This window comes from Camarhynchus parvulus, chromosome 4 (assembly GCF_901933205.1).
Source record: "Camarhynchus parvulus chromosome 4, STF_HiC, whole genome shotgun sequence".
Classification (NCBI taxonomy): Eukaryota; Metazoa; Chordata; class Aves; order Passeriformes; family Thraupidae; genus Camarhynchus; species Camarhynchus parvulus.
Window position 1 is genome coordinate 48,417,709 of NC_044574.1, and position 26,919 is coordinate 48,444,627.

A 26,919-nucleotide genomic window follows, 5' to 3' on the forward strand; every position below is an offset into this window, starting at 1 on the left:
TTTGGATTCTCCATCTCCCTCCACAGTGAGGGTTATTGTAGCTGGGGCAGGAATATTTTGGAGATGCTTCCTTGCCAGCCATTTCCCTCTGAGCAGTTTTATTTATATATGTGTGTGTTGACAGACACCCAGCTGTGTGTGCTGGGGGATTATCACATACCCTCAGAGCTGGCACAGCCCTCTGCATGCTGCCTGTGTCTGGCAGGGCTGCAGCCGTGCCCCCACTGCTGGAGTGAGAGAACTCTGGTTTGTCTCTGTAGATAAAACAAGGTGGGAAGCTGCTGGGCCACTGGGCAGGCATTTCTTTATGCAAGTGCTAAGATAAGGAGAGCTCTTCCACCCTTTTCCACAGGTCCCAAATTTTCTCTGTGCATTTACTGACTGCTCTGGTCATTCAGCTGCTGCCCACCCATCCCACCCATTTGCCAGCACTATTTATAGCACAGCTCTAGGGTTTCAGAGGGGTTGGAAACCGAGCAGCACGGTGCCATGGCAATAGGGATGCTTCCAGAGCCCCAGGAAGAGAGCCAGGGTGAGGGAGGCACTTGGAGGCAGCGAGTGCCCAGGGAATGTGTCTGAAGCAGCCCACGAGCTCCCAAAGCTCGACCGAGAGACGCCTGTGAGCCGAGCCCGGGCAGAGCGAGGCTGGGCTCTGGGGCTGCCAGGACAGCAGGAGAAAAGGGAGGTTTTGTCAGCGCCACACAGAGCAGGGTTTGATCCCACTGACCACAGCACACAAAGGACAAAGGGCGGCAGATGCCAAGGAGTAGGCTTTAACTGCCCGGGGAGCCTTCCCGTTACAGCTGAGTAACACTCCAAAAACGCAAGAGGCACTTATAGGGGCTGTTTATCTTTTTATTATAAATTTGGTATGAATGACCAATGGAAAAATCACAATGGAGTACCAAGAACATTTTATCAAAATTTTAGCAGCATTTAAACAGTAATAGATTCCCAACCTCCTCTGGGCACCCCCTGCCCTTTGCCTCCCACGCATAAATCAGTAACCTTCACTCAAATGTGCTTTCCAAAGGTGCGCAGGGGATGTAGCTGGCCATTTTCCCCTGAGCTGCCATGAAAAAAACCTCATCCCAAACGCTGGTTACCATTCAACCTCCATCCACACAGGCCAGGCTCCCGTCCCGTCCCTGCTGCAGGAGCACAGCAGGAGGCTGGCTGGCTGTGGCAGGCACGGCACTTGCCAGGGAGGAGGCAGCACCTGCTCACGTCCTCCCCTGCACGGATCAGCACTCCCGTGGGCGCCCATTGCCTCCAGGCACAAATCCAGGGCTGAGCCCTGTCCCGCCCGCTGCTGCCCTTCGCTCTGCACGCCGGGGTGCCCCAGGGCCCCGCTCCTGTACCTGAGTGTGCTTGTGTCTGCATGGAGAGGAGGAGGGAGGCTGGCACTCTGCCCTCCCGCAGGAACCCAGAGCAGGGCAACCGGGAGCTGAGACTTGAAGGGGGAAGGTAGACGGTGAGCAGTGAGATATTCGAGTATCAACCCACAAAATGAAGTCAGTCTACTATCAGCTAATGTGGAGAGCCATGGGCTGCCTACTAAGTAAGAGAACTAATTTTTTGTGTGCGCTCTTTTTTTTTTAAAGTTACATTAAGACATGAACAGTACTATCCCGGCCTCACTGGGCTGAGCTTGGTGAAACAACGTTGAATCAGAGGTGGGGAAACACAACACACGTGGAGACAACAACATAATATCGGCAAGCTATTCCCCTGCTTCTTTGGTACTTCCTAAACTTTCTTATCCAAAATATATAAGGGAAATGCACCATTTAAAAGTTACTGTTCATAAGTATTTACACAGCCATAACCATCACGCTATGATACACAAAAATCAATATGATATGAACAAAGTTATTTTATGAAAAGCACTTCTGCACATTTTATTTTGTTCCAGTATCTTAATAGCTTTAAAAAAGTCATGTATTACGCAGTCCTGTACCTCGCTTCTTCTTATATCAAATGGACAAGAAACATTTCCTAATCCATACTCTTCTTCAAAAGATTAAAAAATAGCCACCAAAATGATACACTATGTACAAATTTTACTAAATATTAAGTTCTAGGCAATTATTTTCACCCCACTGATGATATAACTTAGGTATTGTTACCTACTATATGCATATATATTTCTTTAATATGTAAGAAATGGCACCACATCACCATGTCACCAATATGACACATTGTTATGTACAGTAGATAAGAAGTTAGGTATGGAAGATGGATCCTCTCCGACTGCTTCTTTCACGGGAACGCTTCTCCCATGGGTAGTAGCTCGGCCATTTCCCCTTTTCCCAGCAGAGGAAGCTCCTCAGATGTAAGGCAGGATCCCGTACATCAGCAGCGCCATCACGCCGGCGCTGAACAGGCCGGCCACGGGCACAGTCACAAACCAGGCCAGGAAGATGTTGCGGAACAGGCGCCAGTCCACGGCTTTCTTGGAGCGGATCCAGCCCACGGCCACCACGGAGCCAACCTTGGGAGCGTGGGGAAGAGAGAGGGAGACAGGGGGTGAGGGGGAGGTCTGAGCACCTGTGACATGCCCACGGCCACACCAATGCCAGTCAGCTGATACCAAGCAATGCCCTGAGACAAAGGAGCCACTGAGGATGACAATGGCGCTGTCCTGGTGTGGGGGCAGGAGGGTGACACTTCCAGGGTGCTTAAACCTTTGTTTTTCAATGTTGTCCTATTTTTCATGAGTCTTGGGGTCAGCCAAAGGGAATAAACTATGTTGGTGAGTTTTTCTCTGCCCTGCTAACTCCTACATGAGCCATCAGTGCAACTGAGGCAGCCCTACACCTGACTCAGTCCACAGAGGAGAGAGCAAGTGTCCAGTGACTCTGGTTTGATTGCAATTTAAATCAGGAAAACAGCAGCAAAGCTATTTTTAAGGCTCTGCTGGAGAGCATCTCATGGGGCAGGCCAGGACAGCTAGTATGGTTCCTGTCCCACCTGCCTGTCCTCTTGCTGGTTTGGGATGCCCTGCCTGTTCTCCCAGCAGCTGCTGAGCCTCTCTGTGCAGCTCACAGCCCAGCCTCAAAACACCACATCCATATTCCAATACCGCAGGCCACAAACAGGATGGCAGTGGCAAGGTAAAAGCAGCTGAGCCCAGCCTGTGGCAGTGATGGTGGCTTGGCAGGGGGCAGAAAGGCAGGGCAGGCTTAGACCCAGTACATCAAACCCATCAATCTGAGCCCTGTGAGGGAAACAAACTCTTCTGGACCAGCTAGCCAAACAAAGCATCCAGAACTAAAATCCTGTCTTGCAGAAAAAGGCACCAGACTATATTATGGGGCACACTAACTCTTCAGACACTAAGAGGATGGTGGTGAATGGATAAAACACCAAGATATCCTTCAAAGACACTACTACCAGGGCAGCTGGGTAGGTCAGTGGTTTTGTAGACAAAACACACTGTGCTATGGGCAAAGCTGCAACCTTCTCTTCCTTCAAAGATATTTTCAGTTCATAAACTCAGGTATAAACCCAGCATATCAGTTTTTAAGAAAAAAAACTGGACTGAGAAAAACATTTTCAATGAAAAATGATACAAATATTTCATAAAGACTACATTTTCTTTCCGCCCTGGAAGTGCTTTCCATGCTGTTAGCAAAAACAGTGTAAGTCTATTCAAAGTGCACACTAAAGCAGCAAGAAATGTGTAAGAAATATTCTGTTTTGAAGGTAAGGAAACTCCAAGGCACAGCTGGGCATGTGCTCCCTGAAGTGCCATCCCTACCTCCCTGCTTATTTTCTTAATGGGAGTATCAGTCCCTGCCTATAGATCAAAAGATGGGTTGCTCCCCTTGTACAGAGCCAGGAAAATGATACATGCCAGGAGTACAGGGAATCAGGGAAAGATAGCAGGGGATATCTAACTGCATGTTTTGCTAACACCTGTTTAGCTTCTAACTACTGCTTAACATTTCTTTTTGGAGAAGAGTTACTTGTGGAAGACCCTGTAACTCTAAAGGGCCTGTGACAGAACAGGGGAAAACTAAACTTGATATTCTATGACTAAGAAGGTCTCTGTTGAAAGTTTGACCCAATAAGGAAATTTGTTGGATAATATTTCATCTGAATACTCCTGGGGTGAACAATATGCTGTTCTGCAATTAGGAGGGGTAAGTGTGTTGAGGAGGTGGAGGTGTATCTAGGTGAAAATGAACCCCACACTTGTGACTACATCAAAGCATTAACCCAAGGAAACAGCATTTGGGTTTTGAGCAGCTCAGCTGTTAGGCTCAGCCTTACATTTGGTGTGTGTTACTTATTGAGCAAGGCTGCAGTCTACGTACGCTAATCTCGAAGTCCTTCCTGAAATTGAAATGGTATCAGCAATGATGGCATTGGCAATCTGTTTTAAACATGATTAAAGTTTAGTTTATTAATAGTGATTTTTGACAGACTACAGGTTAGGAGAGAAGCTAATCCTTGGGTGTAGGCACACTACACCTTGTGTAGAATTTCAGATGGTATCTACTTTGAGATTGGTTTGAAACCAGTGCAGTTTGCCTTCAGTATGCTCTGTTTAAAGCATTACAGAAATGCTTTTGGCTCTCTTGTTCCTGTGCAATGCTGTATAATAAGAACACACAGAACATGATAATTCAATCATAGCAACAGAGAATATTTTTCAAAACCAGAAAATCATAATGGCAAAATGGAGCTGACAGAATGACCTCAGCAAAGTCACTTTTGCAGAAGAAAAGCATTTAACTGCTGCACTCTAACTTTATTTTACATGAACACACTCTATTACAGCTAAGAAATGCCTATTTCTAAATCTCCAATCTGAGAACAAAAACCAGGCACTCTAAGACTCACTATGATCATTTGCCCACCTGGGCAGCAGAAAGGGAAGGTATGCACCCACACCACTCTGGCTTTCCAGTGCTAAATCCCAGGGGAAGTTGAACTGGTGCAGCCAGAGCAATGTGGCTGCTGCATTCAGACCCACAAATTCCTTTGAGGCTCAAAAGATAAGGTCTTTCCTCCAAGCACTCTTGACTTGGAGGCTTTCAAGGGTCTTTCCTCTCCCCTTGGACCTGTAGCAAAGATGAAGGTGCAGTTCAGGCTCTCAGCAGGCACTGAGAGTGAAAAAGCTGCTTGGCCATAGATGTGGGACAGGCACATGGGGCAGTGACCACCTCATGTAGACCACAGGCTCTGGTTTAGGACCAAAGGCAGGTCCTGATCTGAGAGGGCTTTACAACCCTTTCCCAGAAGCGAAATGCTTTTATTCCTGCTACCAACCTCCAGTTTGCCACCACATCTGCTATGAGATCTGAAAAGTGCTGCTCAGAGCTTCATACTTGGTCTCCATTTTTCATTACAGTCTACTGTTTCACCTCAAAAAGGTTTCCCTCCACCTCACCCCTTTCATGCTGCTCCTTCTTTGTCATCAGTTTATCCAGCTGCTGCACATTCAGGTGACTGACACCCCTTCAGAAGGGCTTCCACTCAAGCAAATGCTATTTTGCAGCAGAGCAAATATTGAGGAAAAGAATAATTCCCAGTCCCTGATGCTAGAGGCTCAAGATCAGGCTCACTTCAAACCTGTTTTCTTTTGGATTTCTAAGGCAAAACAATTTTTCTGCTGATTTTTATGAGGGCGTTTTTGACTCAGTGGCTGACAGCACCTTCGGCAAGGCATTTTCAGAGCAAATGATATTTAACAATTCTTTCATTCCTTCCCTGGCCCTTGAAGAAAGCAAGGAATACAAGAATACATCAGTTACAAGTGTTCGCTTTATCTTGCACTGCTCACTTAAGATCTTTCAACTCAGGATCTCATTCTGCTGAAACACAGAGTCAGTTAGAATAACATGACATCCCTGGAACAGTCTAATCCTATTGCAAAGTGGATCTTCCCATTAAGAATGATCCATCTAATGAGATACAGCAAGCTACAGGGAGCAGACACAGACTAACCACATTAGCTGCTTTTATGGAAGTATTTTTAAAAAAGAACTATTTTGCTCTGCAGTTAGAAAAGACCAAGCTTTTAGCTGCATTGAGTGAATGAATACCCCTCTCATTAGCTTCTGGCTTCCAAGACATTTTCTTTTTAAATTTAGTCTATTTGTTTGGACCAAAGTATGTTTTCTCTTTTACAACAGTTGGCTAGAAGTGTTTCAGGCACGCAACTGGGACAATCAAAGCTGTATTATTCTCCCTGGCAAATTCTTCATCATGCATTTGATATACCAGTCAGCCTAAAGGGAGGTGGTTTCAGGCTAGCATTTTTAGAAGTGGATAACATTGTTATTATTTTTCCCCTCCCTGCTTGATTCAGAGGAACCGGAGTTCTGTCAATGCCAGGAAATCTGAACAGCCTTTCAGAGCAGCTCAGTCTTGGCTGCTTCTCAAAGAGCACCAGGGTAAAAGAACTAAATGATTTTGCAATAGAGGAAGGATTTCTGAAGAAATGGTTTGCACTAGAAAAAGGCCAATTGAACCAACTTTGGGCATTTTGCAGGATGTGTGGATTTCATTGACTCTTTTACTGGAAAGCAGGTCAATGTCACAGGCAAGGCTGCCAGGCTTCTTGTCAGCCTGCCAGCCATGCCATGGAGCAGTTATCCCCAGAAACCTGCCTGTCCCAGCCCCAGCCAGGGGCTCCCCAGGGTGCAGCAGGGAATCCTACAAGGACTGTCTTTTTTTAGGACTTGGTCTTGGTGGTGTGCAATGATGCAGAGGGACTGCCATTCTGGGGTCTCTGATGTTGGAGGGGCTTCCCCACATCCTTCCAGAGGGTGAAAGAAACAAACAGCTCTGCATGTCCAGGAGCTTGAGAGTCCATGGAGGAACAAAGGAAAAAAGACAGGATATTTGACCTGAGAATTTCCCAGGGAACAAAATTCCAAATTCCCATTATGATCTTCCAGTAGTGTAAACGTCCACATGCTCCCTCATGTCTACAAGCTATACAAATGTCTTCAAGAACAATTAAATTGTGCTCATTACCCAGCCTGTATCTATACTACAAAGTGCTCTTTTTAAAGAAACAAAAAAACAAAAAAGCAAAGTACCTTGTTCAAAGGACTAATTACAAGGGCCAGATTCTGTATTACAATGCACAAAAGTGAGGACAAGTTGGTTTAAAAGAAGAGAGACATTAAAATATTAGCTTAATGATGTAGCAGTGTTTTTCATACAGGTGGTTTTAAAATACACGTAACTGGGTTCACACAGACTACAAATCTACGTTATTTTAATATGTCTATATTAGTTCAATACAACCGTGTAGAGGTGAAAGATAGTCCAGACTTTTGTGCAATAAGTTAAAATGCTGACTTTGCTTGGCTGTACTGCCTTTAAAAGCGGGCCCCGTTATTTTGCGGTCACGTCTGCAGGGCATGGCACAGTGAAGGCAATCTGCAACAGTCGGTATCTCCCAGATTTTGTTATGGTTTGTCCTAGTGATGTGATTTACTGATAGTATCACTGCAAACTCCAATACCTTGCAATGGGTGGAGCTTATTGGAATACCCACATTTGAGGCTACAAGTACCGTTAGCGCACACATTACTTCAATGCAAAATCCACTGTGAAGAAATAAAAAAAAAAAAAAAAGACAGATGGAAAACCTGTAGTAAAAGAGTTATATGCAGGAAATCCCATGCCATGCACTTATCAAGAAAGTCAAGTATAAATGATGAATGGTGCGCAGCCTCTGAACAAGGGAGAAATGTTACCCGGCCAGGTTCAAATGGCACCGTCAGAGGAAACCAGGCTCTTCCTTGCAATTGTTTGCTTTAAAATTGAGGTCAGGCTTTTGCAAGCACTATTTTTCTTCACCAGCAGCTATGGGGTTTATGCTGTGGCCAATTCCAGTGACTTTAATGTGACAACTCCAACACATTTTCTGGAAGCCTGATTACTTTCCCATGTTGCTGGCGTGACCGAGATGAGGCACCCCTACCTAACCATCCTCTGTCAGCGGCTGCTTTCCCCTTACCGTGCCATTATCCCTGGCTTGAGCAGCACAATTTTAAGATGAATAGTCCAGACTGCCCTGACTGCAGTCGCTGGGCAAAGGCATACCTTGCAGTGTGTAGTACTGACAGGAAGTCCAACATTGGAAGCTACCACAACTGTGAACGCCGAAGCCAACTCAATAGTGAATCCACTGCGGGAAGCATAAGAAAACACTTCACAATCACTCTTTGCATCAGCTCGGACTGATACCATGCAGCGTGCCAAAGTCTTACCCGTTTCTTCTTTCGACTCTTTTATCTCCAACTGATTTTTGGTCATGTGAGTAAGTTAAGAGGACAAGAAAGGGCTGAACAATGGGAAGGGCACAGGCTAGTCATCTGCAGTACCCCGTCTGTGTGGCTCACTGCGTCAGAGACCTCCGCTACTCTACGCTGCCGTGGATCATGCCTAATTAGTAATTCGGTTAAGCACCAGCAGAGGTCAAATAGGCATTAAAGACAAAAATTACTGTAATGAATACATATGGGTTTAATGGTCTCAAGCACACTGGGAAAGCCACTGTAATCTTGCCATTTCCAAATGCAACTTCTACCATGCTAATTAGGTCATCAGCAGAAGACTCTGCTGCCTGTTCATGCAGACCTCTATGCCTTAAACACATTCAGTATTACAGGGTTTTATCCTTTTTCCTTTCTCTCTTTCTTTTTCTCATGCTTTCTTTTTCTCCTTCTTCGTTTATTTCTTTTTTTTTCTTTAGAAAGATGGAGAAGTCAAAGCCAGGTTATCATTAAAATCAAAGCACAGCAAATCCAGCAAACTGCATTACAAACAAAATACTGGAACAGCAACTTCTCAGACTGGCTCACACACAAAGTTCACACAACCACAATGATGCCTGTGGACCTACCTTGACGGTGTGATTGGAGTGAGGTCTTTACCCATAGTCTGGATAACTCTTCTTCCCCAGACCCAGAGGCCCACACAGATGCCAACACCTCCATAGAACAGCAGCCAGATGGGAGTGGATGCTTCCTGCATTACGGCACCTTGCTCATAGATAAGCCAGAGTGCAACAAGGGGACCGATGGCATTGCTGGAGAAACAGAAACGTGTCACCTGAGTCACAAAAATGCACAGAGTTGCCTTGAAAGAAGTCTGTTCTTTTCTGCATAATTTTTCTTCATCATGGGCACAGCACTACTCTGACTTGACCCTACAGGCAACACCCTTTCTCACTTGGAAAGGGTGCAGCAGGAGATTCTTATTGTGTTGCTCTTTCAGTTGTCACTTCTTCACCGATAACCAGAGCAAGGCCTGAAAGAAATTCCTCTTTTACAAATAGTTTCCTGAAATGTCAGAGTTGGAAGTACCTTATATTTGTTCTGTGACAAAAATCAGTATTTTCAGTACCACACTGAAACCTCAAATTTACCAATTTTACCAACCTCAAATTTTTCCAAAATCTCAATTTACCAAGTTTACCAATACCTCAAAATTTACCAATTGAGGAGCTGTGCATCTTTAAAATTCAAGTATCAAATTAGCTCTTTTTATCAAAGAGGGGAAAATAACAAGCAAAATTACCACCACAGACAAGAATATAGAAATATTATCTAGCTTGACAGCCTGTAACGTTTGGGACATGATCTGAGCGCAGCTGGGAAGGTGACTTAGTTATCCTCAAAGGTGTTGTAGAGTGAGTTGGACTGGATCAGAGAGGAGCCTTTGGTGACACAGAGCTGAAGTAAGCCCTTTTTGCTGCTACTATCTGGAAAAACATTGGAAGTCAGCAACACTGAAGTCCCCACTCTCAACACAGGTCATCTGATACTCATGTCTGGAGTCAGACTTCTGGCTCTGTTTATTCTAAAAAAGCATCAAGTTTCTAGACAGAAACTTCTAGCTAGAAGAAAAACTTGAAAGCCAGTATCCAATTACTTTGGAGGCTTAAATACTAAAAAGCAGATAAGAATTTCAACATCCCTTTTGTTTTCAGCTCTTTCACTAAACCAAGTAGCTGCCTGCCTTGCTGAGCAGCATTTATTCACCAAGTAACTAGTGAAGCAGTGCTATATTTATGTCTAAATAATAGTGAGAAGAGCAGAACAAACCTGACCAATGTCATTCCTAAAACATGAAAACTATCAGGGAAGCTCCCCTCTTTGCAAACCAATAGGAAAGCAGGTCACAGCGAGCACCGCAGGCAGGACTGACAGCCATGCTCGCCCTGGAGCCAGGACCTGCTAAATTTAGTTCCTGGTTCCATTCCAAAGCACACAGATGGAGTAAGGGCCAGTTTTAATGTCAAATGTTGTGCAAACCAGGCCACTGTATATGCCAGTTAATAATTTCCTTCAATCCTGTCTTTACCAGATATGAGGTGCCAGGGGCCAAGTGGTGATTGCCGAGACAAGGGTCACCAGCAGCCCAAAGCTGGCACATCTCAGCAGCACAGAACCCTCCTGCCTTCATCTGGCCCTTGAGAAATTGAGCTCTGAACCCTGAGAAGTGATCCTGAAGCAAAGTAATAAGGAAAAGCTTTTCCCTTGTAAACACACACAGCAACGTTCAAGCTGCAAGGGAAATGAAAGTAGTTAAAAATGCTCTTTGCTATAAAAAAGAATTACTAATTTTTACAGATTTTGAGAAAGATCCTGAAAATAAATTAGTGAGCTAACATGAATAATAAATTCCAGTGGGTTTGAAGACACTGGGTAGTACAATGAAGAACTAAAGACTATACATAAAGAGTGATTTTGACTAGCTAGAACACTTTAAAATTCTGTTCTGATACTGTGCCCAAGTAAGCATTCAATTCATTCAGTTTTGGAAGGACAGTATGTGAAAAGGCCTTAGGGCCTAAATGCAAGAATTATTTTACTTCCATGGAAGAAGAGATTATTGACTGAAGGATTTCTAATATTTTGAAATCAACCTGAAACTGCTTTTGCAGTATTTTCAGGTGTGGCTTAAATTACTTGCACACTTAAATGCCTTTTTGGGCACAGAAAAAGAAAGGTAACTCAATGTACGAAGGTACATGAATAAACTGAAGGATGCTGAAGGATGGATAAAGGCAAATAATACATTGATCAGATGAATAAAGGCAAAACTGATCATCCCTTTTTATAGTGCTGTATGACATAGAAAAAAACCTCCCTGTTGAAAATAACAGCCACATTTGAAGTGAGATCAGGCACTGATTCCTGACTGTTCTGAAGAGATTATGCATACGTATTTGTCAGTCCCTATGTAAATGAAAAGGCAGAAAAGGCTTCCAAAACTGCAGCAGCAAACTATGCTCTTCCATATCAAACCCCAGTTTTAATTATTTGCAAATGCTACACCTCTGTGAATCAACAAAGCTTAATTCTTGAGGAAAAGGTTCTTATTTGTAGCAAGGGAAGGCAAGGCAAAACTCTGCTGACTTATGCTCAGCCTCAGACAATCTGAGTGGCTGATTCTGTCCAACAGAGCAGAAGAGATGACACTGCTGCCCACAGAGGCAGCATTTCTGATACCTTCCCTGTAAGAAAAGAAAGCCAAACAGCACTAGATGTGCTGATGATAGGATTGGAAAGGCAAAAAGGTAAAAACTAACCTCATTTTCCTTTGTGGATGTCTGCATCACTGGTTATCTATACCAGAGGGACTTTTTTCCTCTCCCAGTAAATCATGTTCACTGTGACTTAAATGTTCAGCTCTCAGGGAGAGTGGCACGGCCCAGCCTGAATATCTCCAAGTGGCTACAAGCAGCAACAACAGTGGCTTGAATCTAGCACCATACCAGCTCTCCAAGGGGCTGCTTCAGCTTCTAGACTTGTCCAGGAGGTGCAGTCCAAGGGGCTTGTGGTATCAATGCTCCCTATGCCAAGGGAAAACAGCTCTAGAAGAAGCTGCTGGGCCTGTCCCACCATGAAACTGCCAACAGCTCACAGCAAATGTGTCTGACTCAGGCACTGCAGAGACTGTGATCTTGGTTCTGCACTGAGGTAAAAGACAAAAAGCCACTCCCAACAGCACAGTAAGAGAGGGTAAGGGAGAAACAACACACTAAAAAAACCCAGCAACAAAAAAGGCATTGTTAGATAAGACAGTTTGCTTAACAGATGTCTCCTACAGCTGAGTGACTAACCAGATGAACCACAAGGATGCTGGCTAGACTGGGATGGGGCTTTCACAGTATTTCCCACTGGTTCTAGCTCATTTGTCTTTGATTCAAGACATGACTAGCAGAAAAGCAGACCTCAAATCTTCCATGCACTTGGCTAAGACTCATTTCACAAGTTTATTTTCAATAAGTTATTTTCTCTTACTCTCCCACACAGGTTTCTACTTACCTTAACTAACTCTCCTTTGTGCTGTAGCTCCACATCTTATCCATGGTAGTTTAGAGAAGAAAAAAGCCTGAGATGATCACACAGGGGTTCTGAACCCCCATCCACATCTATCTATATGAAAAACTGACCTCAGGATCCTATGAAACTGAAGTGCTTTAAAGAATTTCCTGTATTATCTACCTGCTGGGTTTATAACAGAAAATAAGCTGCTCCTGTCATGGTACTACTTTAATTTTGCACACCTAATACACACTTTCCCACTGAGCACAAGGGGGTGGCCAATAGAGTTAATTTTAGGATGAGTTTATAAAATGTTATGGCATAAGAAGCCCAACTCCTGAGTCTGCCTGCTGCAAAGTGTATTCTCCACATCCAGGACTTTCCCCCACCTCTGCTGGGCTCCCCCAGCCCCATCACTCGCAGGGCACAGGGCTTTGCAGCTGGGGTGCTGCACAGGGGCTGTTTGCCTTCCCTGGAGGTGCAGTGCAGGATTTAATGCCACCCACAGCAGGCTTTGCACTGGCAGAGGTGTTCCATGGTGGCTCACTGAAGGGCTGCCCCATGGGTCTGAGGTGCTGCCTGACCCTCGGGATGATTTTGCTGCGCTCCCGGCTAACGTGAATTGGCACAATTCTCTTCTTCTGCTCGCTCGTGCCAGTTTAGAATCTGTCACACAGCATTTATAAAACTGGTGTGAAAAATAGCATTTGACAGCGAATCTGAACTATAAATAGAGCTGGCTTCTCCTCTCCCCTGTGAGACAGATAGTATTACCAACAAAAATAACCACCCCACATTCAGCTATCATGAGACAGGCTTGGAAATGACAGTTTCCCATGCACACACACACAAAAGCAGAAATTTTTAGGTATCTTTGGGTCACAAGTCCAAGACCTTCTCTGGAGGAATAAGGACTAACACTTTTTTTTAAAGTAAAAAACAAGGAGCTTTTTCCCAGTAGTTCAGCCATCAGCTGAATGCTCTGTGGCCAAACCCCATCAAGCTTGTAGTAACATGTTATGAAGCAGCAACATTGCTATTTCCTGGCTGCTGTTTGAGGGGAGTAGTGAGTTGCTCAAAAAGAAAATCTAACTGTATTTGAAAACTACACTCTGAATATGCTTTGTGAATAATGTATAGACCTTCATGATCATGCTTAGATTCTCTGCCATCTGAAAAAGGAGATTGCTTTTTAGCCCCTTTTTCTAGTGGAGTGAAAGAACCTTGAATTGTACATTATCACAAATTAAAGCTGAATGATGAGCAAAACAGCCATCTGAAAAATCTGTATTAGGTGTCCAAAATTACAAGTACAATTACAAATGTCCAGCCATTTGACTATTTCCCAAAGCAGGATTTCACAAACAAACCTTCCACTGGGAAAATCAGTGGGATGATATTTCTAAATAGGCTGCAGTTATGCCTTGAGACATCACCCAGCTGAGCAAGAGTGAAAGACAGATACGCCTGTAAGTAGCAACAGGAAAAAAAACATGCTCTAATCTCCAAGGTTATCAGATTATCAGGAGAGTTTTATCCTACTTCAAATAACTGGACAGCCTTGACATCTACCATAGCACAATAAAAGTGTGTCAGAGCTGTGCCCTGTGAAGTGCAAGCTTTGGGTGTGTTAATGAGTCAGGCTGGACATGCTTTTATTCCTGCAGCTCATCTCTGTGTCCTGCAAATGCTGGCCCTGAACCCCCAACCCTGGATCCTGGAGGGTTGGGTCCATGCCCACCAGCATCAGCTTCCCCCTGGCAAGCCCAGCCATGAGCCCTGCTCACCGAGGGATGGGGAGGGATTCCCACACCCACTGGAGACCCCATTTCTTGCTGCTCTTCTCTGACTTGCCTGCATGGCACAACAAAAATGTCCTGTACATGCACAGTTAAGGACAGAAATGAAGATTCACATCTACTTGGGGCACAGGCTGAACTTACAGAATGGACTACTATTAAAAAGGGAAGAAATCAGAAATCAGGCTTGCCTCACTAAATATAACAGACAGATTAGCTTCCTAAGTATTCTAAGTGATCTTGACTGCAGCTCTCACGGAGGAAATAAGAAATACCTGTTCTGTAATCCAGCCTTACTATAGCTCCTTTAGACTCCTTATTTAGCCAAGAGGCTGAATCCCACTAAGCTCTCCATGTGCAGTGAGATACTGGCAATGTTCTGGCCCTTCCCTCCTTTAATCCCGTTGCCTTTGCTTTAGGAAGAGGGGGAAAAGGTGAATCCTACTGCTGTTCGCGCACTCTGACCTAAAACTCCAGTGAAATCTGTATGAAGGTGAGAGGAGAAAGCTGTTCTCCACATATTTTGGGCAAGTACACATTTCCTAGTTTCTCAAACTGTTTTGCTTAAAAATGAATTCCCTATCTAGCAGCAGTCAGCTTCCCTAAAATCACTGAAAGAATGTGTAGAAATATCTTAAAAATACCAAATATCTTTAGTATAGTTCTGAAATGGTTTTAAATCCTGCTATCAGTAAAGTAGCCTATACTGTTTGGATAATGAGAGGCATTCTTTCTCAAACTTGTGCCATAAATCTATATGGCATTACCTGCAGACTCTAACTCCAACGACCCCTTTTTCCTAAGCAAAGGGAGTCCTGAAGTCCTCCACAGGAAATTTAATTAGAGCAGACACACTCCAACAATTTATGCAGCAGGAGCTCAGGAAAACTGAGATCCTGTGAAATGACTGCAGGCAGGTTTCTCCTCCCCAGAGCACCCACCAGCCAAACCCCAGCACTGCCTGTCCCTTGGCATGCACAGACACACACAGGGGGTGGCAGGGCCCCTGGTCACCCTGCCCAGCTGCAGCATCACACCTCCTGCCACTGTCAGGGCCCTAAATCAACCTTCCTCCATGGCCTGAGTCCCTGGGCCCAGGCAGCTGCCTGCTCACACCAGCCAAGGCACACAGGTCATTCTGACACCCCCAGGGCTTCTCCTGTGACAGCAGGAGTGATGGCCTGAAGGAGGGCAGGAAGGGACAGCAGAGGCTGCCCATTTATAGGAGAAGGAATCTGTGTGAGAAATGACTGAACCATGCACGGACAGGTGTGGAGGACTACAAGGCTCAGGCTTTCCTCACAGCATAAATAGCATATTTTAATCAGCAAAACTCACAGCATCTCTCTGTGGGTCATCCTGCTTTGACTGCAAGAATTCAAGGAATAACAAGCTCCAGAGATTGCTTGAGCAATCAACAAAAGCATCTTCCCACTCACTAGGACAGGACTGTGGGGCAAACGCACTCTTTGCTCATAGCTTTCTCATTCCCAGCCCAGTAGCAGAGCATACACAGCCACTGCTGTGCTGAGCACCAGAGAAAACATGACTCCCTGTTCCTTTTAACACACAGCTGCCCCAGCCAGCATCCCTGCTGAACAGGGAGCCCTGATGGCTACAAACAGCAGCTCCTACAGCAAAGATGGCTGATTTCATTATGATGCTAAAAAGCATCATCTCAGAAGAAACTGGGGTCTAAACTACCCCATAAGATAGTTAAGAATTAGTTCTCCAGTGAAGGAAAAATACTGATTTAACTCTTCCAGGTCTGTGGGTAAATCCTGGACAAAGAAACAAGAGAGATCTCCTTATGCTCTTCTGCCCACCAAAGTGCTGTCCAAACTATATGGGGCACTTCTGATCCATGCAGGTTTTCTGAGCTGCATCACAGTTCAGTCTGTACTGTATACCTCATGCTTAAATAGGCTCCAAAACAGGTTAATCATTTACCTTGCAACCACCTGCAGTTTTTAAGTTTCATATTAACTTTTTGAAGTTAGCAATCCTTTTTAGCTGTGTCCAAAAGAGCCTGCCCATCTGCCTTTGTTTTTGAGAATTAGTTAATTCAGACATGTTAAAATACAGCACAAACCCCACAGCTTCAGCAACTGTTCTGCTATTTTGTTGTTACACAGGTAGGCTGCTGTGGCTGCAGCACTGAAGCTCCAGATGACAATTCCTGCTGAATCAGCCTATATCTACAGAAAAATAAGCTCAGTCCAACTCAACCATAGGTGCATATAATCCCTGCTGGCCAACAAAGCCCAGCCTCCCGGCCTCTCTGGAAAGCTGGCTCTGAACAAGCATTTAGAAGCTGGCAGTTCTCCTTGTGTCACGCTCCTGGCCCAGGTCTTTTTTCCACCCTGCCCTTTTTATTCTCCCATTGCCCTTGCCCCGACCTGACGCACTCCCTTTGTGCTCACTGCTGAGCCAGTGGGTCTTGCTCACTTGGCGTCGCTAATTAACTTCAACAACAACATTTTTTTTTCAGCGGTTCTGTCCCAACACATTTATTTGGGATTTTAAATTCTTTAGATTTCATTCGGTCCATGTGCATGGTGGTGTCACAAGGCTCTCGGCCCGGCTCAGCTGGTCCCAGCCCTGGAAGGGCTCCAGCACCCTTGACACAGTGCACATAAGCCTGGAGGCAGGGCAGGAGAGGATGGTCCGAACAAAACAGTCACCCAAATAAGGAGCTACCCTCACTGCCTTCTCCTTTTAACACACAGCTGCCCCAGCCAGCATCCCTGCTGATGTCAGCCTGAGCACAAGCTCTGATGGCTACAAACATCAGCTCCTACAGCAAACATAGCTGATTTTGTTATGAATATAAAAATCATCATCTTAGAAGAAACTGGGATCTAACTACCACATGAGTTAGTTAAGAATTAGTTCTGCAGTGAAGGGAAAAATACTGATTTAACTCTTCCAGGTCTCTGGCTAACTCCTGGAACAATGAAACAAAAGAGATCTCCATATGATCTTCTGTCCACCAAAGTGCTGTCCAAACTATATGGGGCACTTCTTATCCATGAAGGTTTTCTGAGCCGCATCACAGTTCTGTATGGCCTGTATGCCCCATGCTTGAATATTCTCTAAAGCAGGCCAATTGTTTACCTTGCAATCACCTGCAGTTTTTAAGTCTCATATTGGTTTTTTATTTTTAGGTCTTTGCTCCTGCAAACAGCCTGAAGGAAAATAAATAGAAAACATGACATAAGAGTAAGTTCCAGGATATGCAAAGAAAATGTTGCAATCAAGTCCAAAAAAAAGGTGTGGACAATGGAGGTGCTATCCTAAATACATGAGTGAGGAGCTTAAAACCGAATGTAGGGGAAAGCAGGATTTTAACAACAGGATTCAAGGCTGAGGAAAAACATTAGAGAAACAGCTTGACAGCAGCACCTAAAATGAGCCAAAGGAAGTGTATGAAGGAGGGAGATGAAAAGACAGCAGTCATCAGTGGAAGATGGACTGCCAGGGCTTACTTTCTTACATAAATGTGAACAGAAAGCTGTGCTACTCACTAGGTTCTACAGCATCGTTTTTTAAACAATGCACTGCCTTTCAAGCTCTGCAGATCTTCATGCAACATGTGGCAGAGCCAAGACATCTTTTGCTCCACTAGACAAAGACTGACAAAACATCTCTGGTATGATCCACAGGATAGACATCGGTATTCCCAGGGAATTTTATCTAATAAATCTTCTAGGTATATGAAGGGGTCTTTAATTTTATTATTTAGCTGGAATTCAGTATAATTGCAAGGATGGGTTCCTATCCAATCCTAGACACATGAGCACCTCCCTGCTTTTCTACCAGCTTTGACAAAATGAAGCCAACTTGTTCTTTAGTTTTGCAATTATATGAATTCAGCTTAAGAAGAGGTTTTTGAATAAACAGCATTTAATAAAAACACGTTTCCTGGCAAATTTGATAGGATCACCAACAGAACTAGGGATATGAAAAACACTAAAAGCATTTTCAGGAAAGGATATTGCTACAGTAACAAGCTAGTCCAAATGCCGAATTCTAATAAGGCTGTAAGATGCAACAACACACACAGCACAGAGTCTGAACTTTGTATTTCATCCACAGCAGCTCCTGTCAGCACCAAATCTGATTTCTGAACTAACTGCATGCTTACAGATCACTTCTAACAAAATCGACTACCCTTTCCTGCTACATAACATGCAAGGGATGCATGCATAAACATGTGCACAAACATGTGCATAAACATAAGCATCACCTGCAGGGAATAAAGGAGCTGTGACACCTGCTGAGGTAGGCTCTGAACTTTCTGTATAATACCCTGGTATTTCCCAGGATACATTACAAGAAATATCAGCAGTCTTTGTCCTTATCCCTGTGCTCCCTTCAGCACTCACTGCTGGCCACTTGCAGAGCTTGGATAATGACTCCCGTGGGTCTTTGCCCTTGGCCAGTATGCTCAGAGCAAAGGTCTTTAACAAGAGAGACCATCTGCGAGGAAAGAAAGCTACACCACTGCCCTCTGATCCAGAGGATGAGAGGCCTCTGGACTCCTTCCCAGAGCCAGATCCCTGCGGATACCAAGGAAGTACAAAAGGCTCTTCAGAAAGCCCTGGTCTGAATTCCCAGGATGCGGGATGGACAGGGAGCAAAGAAACATGTTTGTAATTGTTTTCATGATGAGTTACAAGTTAAATTAGGAGATTGACAAGAGCAAGAAGCAGTAAGTGTTGTCCTTGAAGGGTGGGACAGGGTGTGCCCAGAAGGCTAAGGAGGATGATGAGAATTACGAATGCTGTAAAGTCCTGCTGAAAACATTAAAACCATCACCATCAGGGCATGGCTGACACAGCAAGGGTCCAACAGAGAGGGGACTCAGTACAGCCCCAGCCACAACCCAAATATGGATAGCTGCTCCAACAAGCCACTTGAGAGAATTTCTCAGGGGACCTTATCATGATACTGGAAAAAGCATCTATTAAATACCAAATGGATTGCTCCAGGTCTAGGGAAGAGGCAGCCCAGCCAAATCCTAAAGGAAAAATACACAGTGTTCCCAGCAGCACAGCAAACACACCCAAACTGCTCCTCAGCCACATGCCACCGAGGTGGTGAGGTGCTGTGTGACAAGAGATGAAATTCGTCTAACGGTAAAAATAGTCTAAAACCTCTTGTCTGTTGAAAGTTTCTGATTTTGCAGTTAAAATAGGCTTCAAATTCTGCAGGGCTGGGATTGTCCTGTTTGCCTTTACAGTGGCTGGCATGTTGGGTGGAGTCTCAATGCCTCCAAGAGTGCCAAAATTAAAGGTAAATTAAACTAATTACTTCACAGTTATTTAGCAGCAAATAAAAAAGATTTTACCCTTGAGAAGAAAAGAAACCATAGACTAAGCAGTGCAATTCCTGGCAAGCACCGAGGACACTGATGATACACAGCCCTGATGATCATCTACCTGCAGAAATGAATGTGCTTTCCAACCAGCAAAGCCGGTAAACCTTGCTCCACGTACTTGAACTGTAAAAATTGCTGGCTTGTGAGAGCTCCTCCTCTTACCTGACATCATTGCCTCCATGGGCAAAGGATCCAAAGCAGGCTGTTAAGATCTGGAGGAAGTGGAAAAGTAGATGGACCTGAGAGGTGTCTTTCTCTTCCTTGTCCTCTTCCACGGGATCAACGGGGGGCCGGTTGGGATCCGTGAGTTCAGAGGCCAGCTTCATTTCCACCCCGCCTTCCTCCGCCTCAATCTCCGCCTCCGCCACTGCATTGCAGTAGCTGGAGTAGCTGTCGTAGCGGACTCGCTTCTTGGAGTAGGAAACCGTGTCTCCCACCAGCTTCTCGCTGTCCTCTGGAGTAGATGTATCCGCTGCCTTAAAGGAGGAATGCACGGGCATGCCACAGATAGCAGCAGTGTAACAGGTGTAGCTGTTGTTGCGCCGTAAGAGTTTGTAGTTGTTTTCTGCAGTGGGCCTCTCATCGTTGGCCCTGTCCAGGTGTATTTTGTGGAGCAAGTCTTTGTATAAACCTGAGTCCTTGTGCACAGTGTGATACACGTGGCCATCGCTCCTCACGTGGCCATCGAAGCTGAAGGTGCCATTGGAAACAGGTGATTTCACCGAGGTGTGCGTCACTGAAAATGCCCTTCCTAAAAAGGCAGAGATTCAGAGGTTTTGTTTACACCAAATGCAATACAAAAGCCCCCTTCCTCCAACACAACACAATAATGTGGCCAGCATCTGAGAATACAGGACAAAGAAGATCCATTTGCACTACATGCAGTGAATAAACCAAGATTCAATTCATTGCAAAATAAAGTCTCTCATCTTCTATGCAAAAAGAGCTTTGTTCCAGCGCTGAGTCTCCCCAGACATGCTGCATGACCTCCATCAAATCAGTTGGGATCAGCTATTCGAATGTGATACTTCATGGTTAAATCCTCAGGTTCTTTGAAAATATAAATTTCCATTGAATTCCTTTCTTGTAAAGCAAGCTCTGCTTTTTCTGAGCTTTTGTCTACATTGAATAGGAATAATTAGGATTTCTGAAATGTGGTTTACTGCATTTTCATACTGGGACTTATCTGTTTAAGAGACATTTAATTCATACTCATTTGTTTAGGAGACATTTACACAGCTTTTAAAAATAATTTTAAAAAACAAATTTAAAAATTCACATTCTTCAGAAGTATTTCCTTAGTTATTGCAACATTTTCTATATACTAGTTCTATGAACATGATGATGTATATTCCCACTGTATACATTTAATGTTAGCATACACTGCAGGACACACATCAAAATGTATCACAGGTAATACTTCTGAAGAAACTGTTTCATTTCCTGACTTTCTGGATTTTCGCTGTGCAACATTCAGAACTGGGTTTAGCTATTTTTAAACTGGAAGCACACACTCTATGGGCTCCACGTCATGACTTATTTGATTTTGTAAGAATCAGTTGAATATATCAGGCATTTATTAACAAAATTACAGGGCTTTGTAGATGTTAGCAAAGCGATATCAAAGTCAGCAGACCGCTAAGTGGAGGGGGGTGTTCCCACCACGTGGCAGAGCAGAAAGAGCTTTATGCACAAGTCTACTTCTCGCAAACATATGTTCAGAAAACAATGTGTGACATTTTTCCAGTGGACACACTCCAAATGGTCATACATTTATCAACTAAAGTCCAAATCTTTTCATCTCCTTTTGTAGTATGCTAATCATCTTTATGCTGAATTTAACCTTCATACATCAGCAATCTGGGTGCTCTGTATTTTTCCACTGCTTGATAGGATGGAAACACCATTAAGAATACAAAGCAAAGCAACGCAAAAAGGCAAGTCATTTGTTTTCAGTTGTTTTTAAAACTGAAATACAGCCAAACAAAATGCAATTGATTTTACGTCCTCTCCAGAAAATGTCACTTGTAAATGAGCATCTTTCCAAACAAGCACTGAAAAGGGATTAGAGATGGAAATTCCAAACTCCAATTTACTATTTACAGCAGAGACCTACTTGAAGTTAAGAAACCTCATTGAAACAGGAAGAGAACAAACCGTCCAAGTTGTCTTAGCTCCTTACCATAGGGTACACGTGGATGGTTTCCATTTGCAATATTATCTGATGCCCCAGCAGCTTCTGTAACTGAGCCAGTAAGGGGAATCGTGCTCTCATCAGAGGCTTTGGCACCAGGAAGCTCTTTAAAGACTGGTGTTTCTTCTTCCTGAATTTTATCAAGACTTTCATCTGATATCCTTGACAGTGCAGCATCTTTCTTTAACCGGCCTAAGGAAAGAATAGTACTGTAATTTTAAACCCAACCTACACCTCTCGTTACTTAAGTTTCCACTGTTTGCATCAACAGCATGGTTTAACTTGGCTACAACAACCAAGCTTTGTTTCATACACACACTATTTATTTCTAACACTCTACTATATTCACGTGTGAAAATTCTAGAACATCTTTGCTTCTTCCGATAAAATTCACCGAAGTAGGTAACTGAAGAAAAGCACTGAGCTGTGCATCTGTTAATGAAACCTGACACTTTTCTCTGCATTTGTTGAGAGTAGCAAAGCAACTAAAGCTGTGATCAGCCCAACTTACTGTAAAGCTAAAACAGTCACTTAAAGATGATCATTCTGACAGGCTTTTTCTCTAATATTTTCTTAATAAAATATAAACCAAATTGTATTCCAGGTTTTATTTTGCTGTTTCTGCTAGACTTCAGAACTTAGCACTGCAATGGCTTGCCTAACAAGGTTTTGAATTTCTACCACTGCAGCTTTTTCAGAGCAAATTACACAAATACATGAGGAATAGTTTAGGCACATCCTGTCTGTGGGTGGGAACTGAACTAGGTGACCCTCAAAGGCACTTCCACCTCTGAAATCACTCACATTTCATCAAATAACTACTTACTTTCTATTTTTCTCTTCATCCAGGGACACACAAAAATCCAGACTAAGACAGCAAACACTAAGGACACACCAATTGATATTAGAGCAATGGCCCACATTGGCAGTATCAGTCCCAGTACTGTAAAGACAAAGCAATAAAACCAAAGCAAGCCATTAATAAACATGACTTAATTATCCCAGGCAGTGGAAGAGCAGTGTCTGTTGCAGAAAAGCCAGTGTCCGTAGCGTATTCAAAGCCAACAGGAAGGAGCTGATGACTTCTAACACATTACCAGTTATTGCAGTATTTAAAGGCATAGTTGACATGAAAACATTGGCAGGTTTATCTTCCAGTTTCCTGTTGCCCCACTGTGATGTTATTTCCCAAAGAGCCCCACATCAGGGCTGCTAAAACAAGTTTGCAGTGCTTTTATAAATGAATGCACATTAAACCACGTTGCCCATTAGGGTTAAGTGTTTACCTGACCTTTGCTCTGGTCCATAAAGCCTGATGCTTAGTTTGCTCTAAGCCCTTATTTGCTTGCAATATGAGCTTAATGCAGCTGAGGCTTTGCCCTGCAATGCACGGCGACATCAACAACTCGTGTTTCTGTCATTATTCCCCCAACAGAGATCCTTGCACTTGTTCAATGAAACAATCTGACTCTCAGTGAAGAAAGAGCTTGGACTCTGATCTTTCAAACCCATATATACATTGCCTATCTTGAAACCTACATGATTAATTCATCCTTGTGAATCAGTGTTGCCAGAACAGAGGCCTTGGAGAGTAAATATGTTTTTCCTCAGTATTGAAAATGGAGTCCCACCTTTTTATTCACACACTTTAGAGACTGCTAAGCTGAAACAGAGGGAACATTAATATTCTTATTTCATTTATTTTGCTTAATGAGTCAGTGCAGAGTGCCTGACCTACTTCTGCAGTACAACTAATGAGGAAATGTGAGTTATACAGCTGATTTACTGTTAAACATCTTGGATACATAGCCAATTAGACTTAAGAGAAATAGTAATGTTACCTTCAAATTGGGAATGTCTCAAGTTTTTATTAATTTCCAGTTATGGAGTAGGGTCTATCAACTGTGTTTATCTAGTGCATCTAATGTGTTCGATTTTAGAGAAATATTTCCATTTTAAAAAAGGTCACTTTCTAAGCCTGCTTTCTTAATTCAGGGCCATGTTCAGGAGTCTATCTTCAATTGCCTCTTCATTCATAGTTCTTGGACAATAATCTAACCTAAAGACAACATTTAATGATCAGAGTCTTCAAACAAGTAGTTGAGATCACTGAACATCTTTGTTCTGAACCCTTTTGCTAGAAGTGTGTGTTTAAATATACACCACTACAGTAAACTATAAAAATATAAATGCAAATACATAAAATGTGAAAATATAAATATACAAACATAAATATAACAATATAAAATTCAGATATAAATATATATGTATAAACACAAACATGTAAGAACACATAAAATATATAAATATATAAAAATATAAAGTCCTTCAACTTCATTTCCTTCTACTGAGTTGCAATCAAACCACAACACCAAAAAAAAGATGCATTCAATGAAGAAACTGGTTTGGGGATTCTAATCATTAAAGGAAAATAAAGAAGTAAATTTAAATAACAGTCTTGGAGCCAGATGTGCCAGAACAGTGACTCTGCTGATGTCAGTGAAGGAGTGAAGGTATTACACTGAGAGCAAACAGCACCTGCTCTCCTACCCTGCTCTGAACCTCCACTCCCTGGTGCACAAACCTAGAACACCTTTGAGAGCTCAGTATGTGCTCGGATTTACAAAGCCAAAGCTGCCTCTCAGTAACTTCCCTTCTTCTAAAGAGGGATTCTTTTTGTAGCTGTGCTCTTCCCCACTAACCAGAGCGATCAGGAGGTGTCACAAAAACACATGCACAAACAGAAGCATGTGGGGAGGTGAATGATTTACTCCTGCCCTTGTCAACTCCTAACACAGTTGATAACCCTGTGGTGTCTGGGTGACACTGGCAGAGCATCCCTACACACAGTGGGAAGCCTCCCTCCCATGCCTCCCCAGCTCACTCACCTGGTGCCCCAGTGTACATGATGGAAAACACATTAATAGCTATGGTAGCAGCATAAAACACCGGGAGCGCGCGGAGACCATTGGGCACGGGGTCTTCCTGCAGAGAAACCACAGAAAAAAGAAAACATTAGCAGCATTTCACACCAGATTAATCATGTCAGCATGAACCTCCACGTGGAAAACATGTGCTCCCAAATCAGTGACTGGCAGATGGAGCTTTTGGATGCCGAGGAAAGGAGAGTGACCTGCCTGGTTACACCCAAGTCCACAATGCTGGTCCTGGCAAGTACCAGCACTCTGGGGAAGCTTGACACTGTCAGTGGGAACCAGGGACTCATGTTATTCTTTCCAGTCAGCTGCTGAGTGACCTGGGAGCAGATTTCTTTCTGCAGGTGTGTTCTTATTTATTTTGTGTCCAAGATGAGGAGTCCCTTTCACTTAGCATGACTGAAGGGTGCCAAGCAGGAGAGAGCTTTGATGTTTTGGACTTGTGCTACAAGCAGCAGTGCAAGGCATCCATCTCAAAACCATATTCCCAAGCTCTCTTCTTCAACCGAGACAGCCTGGCACTTCCTACCAGCTAACAGAAGTCTCTGAAATCCCAGGTGTCTGGCTGCATTAGGCAGGTGACACACACAAAGTGAGCAGGCAATGTTTAGCACAGCACTGTGTCTGCTGCCCTCAGCACTCACAAGGAAAGACTCAGCTGAGAGAGCAGCGGAAACACAGCATGTGAGCCATGGACAGAGCCTTTGTGAGGGACTGCTCTGGCCTTTCCAGGGGCTCCATCTGTTTGCAAAGAGCCTGGCAAAGCTGAGGGCTGGCTAATGTGGTTTCATTTCTTGCTGCCATGAGCTGCACAAGGGAGCTGAGAAAAGGCTGCGGTCACCCTGTGCTATGCCCGATCCCCAAGCAGGATGCAGATGGGCTGTATTCGCAGTGCCAGCTGCTATTCAGGACATCCCCAGCAAGGGCATGGAGCCCTGTAACAGGCCACAGACTCACAAGCTAGAAAGCTGCTCTTTTTTTATGCATGCACACAAGTCACTACCTGCTTATGTCAGAAGCTCTACAGATCTTTCTGTTTTGTGAATGGCACAGACGGCAGTTGGGAGACAATTTCCTTAACTTGAATTTTTCTGCCTCTTGAATGCTTAAATATACAGCTTTAATACCAGAGTTCACATGATTTGATGGCTAGTTTCTTAAGTTGCTAGGCTTTAAATACAATAGTGGAACCTTTCCTTATCTTTCATGCAACTTGAGTTATTTTTTATTCAAAGCTGAATCTTATCAAATCTATCATCTGTTTTTATCACTGACATTTATTTAGAGCAGAAATAAAGAACGATGAAGCTGAGGTTACAGGTGGTGCTATTTATAGCAAAAGAATTAATCCCTCATCTATTTAAGTTCCCTGTATAACTGCTAATATAGTGTCCCTTATTTTAGGTCACTGTCATGCTCTTCACTTCCCCATTTTAGCAAGTTGAATGGTGTGAGAGAAATGGAAAAGGCAGTTCAGGTTTCCAGACCATGCTGGGTGGCAGGCAAGTAATCTTTTGCACTGGAGATACATGGACCAATGTTACCTCAGGTCACTAAAACCCATTGATTCAGGTTTCTTGAGAGTCTACAAAATGGGCAGATGCTCATATTCTAATGTATGATGTGCTGGAAAACCAAGGCTTAAAATTTCACGACTTTAAAATCCAGTTAGAGTATCTCCAAGGGAGAACTGTTCTGTTTAAATTACAGAGAGAACAGCAATTGTGAGGCTAAGTCAATGCCAGCAAGCTTGTGCTAATACAGAAGCAGCCTCAATGTACCATCCTCTGACCTAACAGAATATACAATATTAATTATCACATAGCACCTTCTAAGCCTCAAATATTTGTCAAATTACTTACTGTGAGCTTTCAGAACTGCTAACAGCAAGTATAACTCAAATGGCTATTAAAAAAATGACTGGTCTCCTGTCCAAAAAGAAGTCATAAACTTTCAACTATGGAAATGGCAGCACTCAATGAGAGGCTAAAACACAACCTTCATACTAAGCACCCATTATAATAGTGAGATTTCTTTACCTTGTTTAAAATGAAGAATCTGATCAGCACAAATAGGATTCCAGACATCAAGCCAGATAACAGTGGGGAAATAAACCAAGAGGCAACTGTGTTGAAGAAAGAATGAAACTTGAAATAAACAGTATTCTTGCATAATAGTTAAGTACATTGTTAATGAGCAATAAATTTAAAACAATTCTTGTACAACTGGAATGAATGTTCTGTATATTTACTTACAACTGGTGCTACTCAATGTCCACCGACACTCATGAAAGTCAAAG

The 26,919-nt window shown here is 43.5% G+C and overlaps 1 protein-coding gene across 4 annotated transcripts in view; it reads right to left on the reverse strand.

The window, feature by feature from the left end:
• Positions 1–796: 796 nt before the first annotated feature.
• The window catches only part of SLC20A2 (solute carrier family 20 member 2), a 56,754-nt gene continuing 30,631 nt past the window's right edge, over positions 797–26,919 (reverse strand). For 3 of the 4 annotated variants that reach the window (XM_030947132.1, XM_030947130.1, XM_030947131.1), the window contains 8 exons: positions 26,660–26,745; positions 24,573–24,669; positions 22,511–22,627; positions 21,673–21,876; positions 19,653–20,241; positions 8,876–9,061; positions 8,074–8,158; positions 2,047–2,494 (listed from right to left, as the gene is read on the reverse strand). In XM_030947132.1, the coding sequence (XP_030802992.1) occupies positions 2,330–2,494; positions 8,074–8,158; positions 8,876–9,061; positions 19,653–20,241; positions 21,673–21,876; positions 22,511–22,627; positions 24,573–24,669; positions 26,660–26,745 (1,529 nt within the window). In that variant the 3' untranslated portion in view covers positions 2,047–2,329. Of the gene's footprint in view, positions 2,495–7,489; positions 7,575–8,073; positions 8,159–8,875; positions 9,062–19,652; positions 20,242–21,672; positions 21,877–22,510; positions 22,628–24,572; positions 24,670–26,659; positions 26,746–26,919 lie in introns of all 4 variants that reach the window. The other variant, XM_030947133.1, reaches the window with a different exon arrangement.